The 5,297-nt window shown below is 41.6% G+C and overlaps 1 protein-coding gene across 1 annotated transcript in view; it reads left to right on the plus strand.

Annotated features, from left to right (window-relative positions):
* SLC38A1 (solute carrier family 38, member 1) overlaps positions 1-5,297 on the plus strand; it is a 26,125-nt gene that overhangs the window by 7,423 nt on the left and 13,405 nt on the right. The window contains exons 2-3 of the mRNA XM_010186516.1: positions 605-680; positions 1,197-1,312. Coding sequence (XP_010184818.1) covers positions 605-680; positions 1,197-1,312 — 192 coding nt within the window. The remainder of the gene's footprint in view (positions 1-604; positions 681-1,196; positions 1,313-5,297) is intronic.

Consider the following 5,297-nt stretch of genomic DNA (forward strand, 5'->3'; position numbering starts at 1 on the left):
ATGGCTGCTTGCGTTTTAGGATGGCGTTAGTTATGGTCACCATGTGAACAGGGGCTGGGAGCAAAGGATAACCGTCACACACATCTCTGCAGGGCACCCGCAGAAGTATCTCTGTGCAAAAAAATTACTTTCCCATCCACAAAAACAGCACTGCTAAATCTCCTAAGAGACCATTCTGTATCTATACATTAATTCTGATCTTGTCTGCTTGCGTTTTAGGATGGCGTTAGTTATGGTCACCATGTGAACAGGGGCTGGGAGCAAAGGATAACCGTCACACACATCTCTGCAGGGCACCCGCAGAAGTATCTCTGTGCAAAAAAATTACTTTCCCATCCACAAAAACAGCACTGCTAAATCTCCTAAGAGACCATTCTGTATCTATACATTAATTCTGATCTTGTGCTAGGTTACCTTTATTAATGCTCAATGTACGCTGATATCAGTGAAGCATAATCTGGCTCATTAAATAGCTATAAGTTTGGCCTCTTTTTGCATACAGTTTTTGTACATTGCATATTTTGTAATCACATGCTGCTCCTGGAATTAATGTCTTCAGATTTTCTAAATGCTTGCTGGAAATAAATCCTCTGAATTCTTTCAGCAAGTTTATTTCGGATCGAGAAAGCAGAAGAAGTCTCACAAACAGCCACCTGGAGAAGAAGAAATGCGATGAATATGTAAGTCTCTTGCTGTTCTTCTCCCTATCAAAATGAACTATATGTTCATATATGAAGGGCCTTTAGACATAGTCTTCAAAAATGCTGGGCACAAAACCAAAAAACCAAACCAAAACCCCAAACCCAGGCATTTTGCTCGAGTTGAGGCAAGGAAATCTCTCTGGCCTGTGTTAGGCAGGAAGTCCTGGTGGTTCCTTATGGCCTTACAATATATAAATCATGTGCCTAAGATGTTTCACAGGTGCAGTGAAAGATGAGGCTTAAAATTGAAAGTGTAGTATGAGCTGTGTATTGCCTATACCATTTACATCAGCTTACAAAATCTATAGGACAGCAATCAGAGTGTAGCTGTGACAGGGTTCGACAACGCTTTTTCCTCTTTCAAACCCGTTTTTACTAAGTTGTTTCCATAGCAGTAGTTATCTGATGTATCACGAAATTTGGAGTTTGACCCATAGATGCATTTCCCTGCCCTGTTCCAAGCTGTTGCCGACACATCTGTCTTTACTGCTCTAGATCCCAGGAACTACTTCACTGGGGATGTCCGTCTTCAACCTCAGCAATGCAATTATGGGCAGTGGGATTTTGGGTCTCGCTTTTGCCTTGGCCAACACGGGAATTTTTCTTTTTCTGTAAGTATTCGTGCGGTGAGTAGCTTATTTCTGTGCGGTTTCACTGCTTTTAAAGAATGCACATGCTGTCTGCAAGAGGAGATTGTAATCAAGTACAGAATTCAGGCCTGAAAATATTAGCTACAAGTTTTGGACATTTTTTTCAATATTTTTTTTTTTTTGAGTGGGAAAAGTCACTCCTTCTAATGTTAGAGAAAATTAAGTGCATGTTATTTACTACAGACCTGAGCCTAGCCAGGGATTTTTCCTATGGTCCACAAGTTACACATATATCGGAAATATTCAGTAGTAATAGCTGCAGTGGGATAGTACCTAGTTCTTTCTTGTATCACAGGAGCTCCAGAGCTTTCATCAAAGCATGGTGCAATAACTACCACTTTTTTTTAAACAAGAAAAAGAATATTTCTATTCCTTTATATGTTACATATAATATTTTCATCTCACTCCCACAGTTTCTTCAGTTTCTTATGTGAGAGTCCTTGAGAGCCAACATAAATATAGCCAAGATTTTAGCATAAAAAAAGGAACTGAGGTAGAGCAACTCCAGCAAAAAAGAGGCATTTTGTAAAGGAGAATTTTATAGTTTATAAATGAAACGGTGCCAGTGAATGAGTAAGACGCTGTGTTATTCTGTGTTATTCTGGATCACAGTATGAGACATTTCATTGTGAAAAGTGATTGTTAAGAAATCAGTTGGGAATTGTGTGCAAATTTCAGTGACAAATGTTCATTGAGGGAAGAAATACAATGAGAACTGTTCAACATGGTTATTGAGTTTTCAGATCGCTCTAAAGAGGTGTCACTTCTTGAATGTCAAATCTAAAATTCTAGAACTTTTGTAATTTCTTAGGTTTTTGGGGAATCTATAATACGAGCCCTGCATATAGCAAAGTGGATGGCCAAAGTGGTACATAAAGCCATCTGCTCTGGGGTTTTGTGCCAGGATAGCTACATCCATGCTGCCAACTTACAATTCGCTGTGGTTGGCTAAAATCTGGGAATAATCCAAGGAGTTAATCCATTTATGTTAAGAATGTACAAAGTCTCCTAATTGTGTTTTCACTAACCTAGGCTATAAAGTAGCTGAACTGTAATTTAGCTATTTCTTATCCAGAAGGACTGATTTCATTTTATTTTTGCTGCTTTTTTTACGCAGTACTCTAACCTGTATGTGATACTCCTCCCATGCTCTGACATGCACACCTCTGAGGGCACAGACTGGTGGCTGCAAAAACTTCTGTAACCAGAAAAAATTAAAAAAGCTACCTCTCTTCAGCCTGGTTACCTCTTCTGTGATAATCGTGTCTCAGCCAGAGAGCACCCTCATTTGTGTTCATATTACTGTGTTTGGTTTTCTATAATCGTCGTCTTCTCATTCTTTCAGCAGTTTTTCATGAGAGTTAAGTGAAATGTGAAATGTGTTTGCTCTAAAGGATGTAAAAAGGCAGTTTCTTTTAAGTGAAGTAGATGACACCACTGAATGTGAACACCAGAGAAACTTCTAACATTATATGATGGTGACTGGGCTCATTTTGGCCTGAGTAAGTGAGTGTGTGGGTCTGCACCACCACATTGCACCAGAAACTGCCACACTGGAATGTAGAGACTTTATACAGTAGATAATAACATATTCTTTACAAAATTAACTGTATCTATTTAAAAGTGAATAATTGTTTTTGTTAGCTTTATAATGCCTTTAGATCTGTTGGCTTGGAGCTAGACCAGCCTGCTGAGATCAAAGGTAAGGAAGCTCTCAGGACTTAACTGGCCAGGCCACCAGAGCTTTACCCTCTGAAGTCTGGAGATACAGGATACTAACGTGGTCTCTGTAGTTATTCCTGAAAGTTGAACTGCTTTAAGTGTTTTTTATCATGCAATAATCTCAGAGTTAAACCTAGTTCACTAGTTTTACATTTTTTCTCACGCTCTCATTCAGTGCATTTTTCCCATAAATGCATAGTTCTGCTATTGCTGCCACAGGTAAATCTTAGATCCATTTCTGCTTTACAAGCAGTTAAAGATGGGGTCCCAGCAATAGATTCACTGCTTTTTGCACATGAGGAAGCACTTACAGTCACTGCTTTTGAGTAGCACAATTCTGGAAAAGTTTCTAGGTTGCTTTATCCTGTATTGGCATCCACCATCTCTGAAAAGTGGAAAGCAGAGGGGGAAAATTAAAGAAGCATTTTCAGAGCTAATAAAGCAGACCCAGCCTGATTTCCACTCTTACTACTTTTATGTTCCTGCACTGTGAAGCATGCACTGCCATGCACACCTGCATCAGTTCAAATCCTATATTCTTGGCATAAAACATGCAAAGTAAACATGGCAATGAGTGTATACTCTCACATCCTATTTGCATAACTTAGTGACATAGCAAAGTGTCATGCTTTCTAGGCAGAACTTAATTACTTAAAGAACTTAATCCCAGTATTGTTGATAATTAAAGCCTAGACCTTTCCTGCATGTGAAAAGAGAGAAAACCTTGCTGCAGAATGGTGGCACAAAAGGCTTGAGAAGTAAGAGATGGGCCAGGCTGCCTAGGGCTGGCAGGAGCACTTGTTGCTAGCTCAGCCTGCCTGTGATTTCATCCTGGAGACCCAGGACTGGAGTGACAGATCACAATTTAGCCTGGCAAACCCCATGCTCTGCCATGCTCTTCTGCACCCAACGCCCTATGGGGATTCAGAGCAGTTCTGTGCAATAAGGCAGGTGGCTACACAAGCCTCACGGGCCTTCTGGCCTCAAACCCTGGGACAGAGGGCTTGGGACAGCATGTGTTTCAGCTGACCTGGTAATGTGGCAGCTGGGAGCAAACAGCTGTGGCACCACAGAAACAGTTCGCTCTTCCCAGCACTGTATCAGTCCCCTGCCCTAAACTGTTTATTCTGGATTTGCTGGAAGGAGGCGACTTCTGCATGTGCCAGTTGCTTGCATAGGTGCCAGCACTTCTTTAAAAGCTGGCAAAATTAAAAAGTAGGGGAGTGCTTTTGGGACTGCAGCACAAGCTCCCCTGCTTCTGTTATGAATTTGTGCAGAGCGAGTGGCATGGACATTTTCACTCCTTTCCAAGGGGTGGTTCTGGCACGAATATCCCTGTCCATACCACAGTCCTAACACAAACAAGTTTTTCATATAGCACTAATGAAAATGCCAAGCGTCTCTGTAAGAGTCCTATGGGGAGCTAAGGACAACAGATCAGATAAAAACCTGGCTGCTCGGGAGTGTTATTTTTACTGCTGCAAAGACTCCATGAGCTCAGTGCCTGAAAACCGGGAGCTTTTAATATTAAAATAGGCTTGATTCTGGCATAGGGAGCCAGGGCCATTTGGGGTTGGGAGTGAGTCAGCCCCACAGCCGAGTGCTGAGCACCGTGCCTCCAGACAGAGAGGGGCGTAGCATCTCTGCAGGGAGCGCGGGCTTAGCAAATCTGTGAAAAATGGAGCAGCCAGTACCAATGTCCCTTAACACCCTTTGGGCTGTACAAAGAGTGTGTTGTTATTGTCAACCATCATTCTCTGTTGGCAAAAAAGCAGTTCCTCCTATCACTTCTTTATGTTTCTCCCTGCTCCTCTGACCCCAAGAAACCTGTGGGTCATTATTTGGTGCTAACGTATTTCTAGTCTAAAATAAGAATAAAGGGGAAGGAAGGGGCTTCTCATCCTGTTCTTTCTATGTATTCCTATGAAAAAGATGTGTTGCTGCCTATCTATGACAGCAGCTTGTTTTCTGTTAAAATTTAGGCTTGTTTTTCTCCATGTCCCAAGGGTAGTTGTCATAATAAAGAGAGAAATTGCCAACAGATTGTCTGAGTGCTCTTCACACACATCATGAAAACATCATCAGGTCTTTGTGTGTCAGGGTGTTGGAGAGGAAGGCACACATGGTGCTTGGCTTAAAGACATTGAACAATGAGCAAATGTGTTTTTATGCACTTAGCCCCCAGCACTGGCTTATTATCATTTGTGCCAGCAAGTTCCCTACA

The sequence above is a fragment of the Mesitornis unicolor genome, unplaced genomic scaffold, assembly GCF_000695765.1.
Source record: "Mesitornis unicolor isolate BGI_N332 unplaced genomic scaffold, ASM69576v1 scaffold28126, whole genome shotgun sequence".
NCBI classification, from domain to species: domain Eukaryota; kingdom Metazoa; phylum Chordata; class Aves; order Mesitornithiformes; family Mesitornithidae; genus Mesitornis; species Mesitornis unicolor.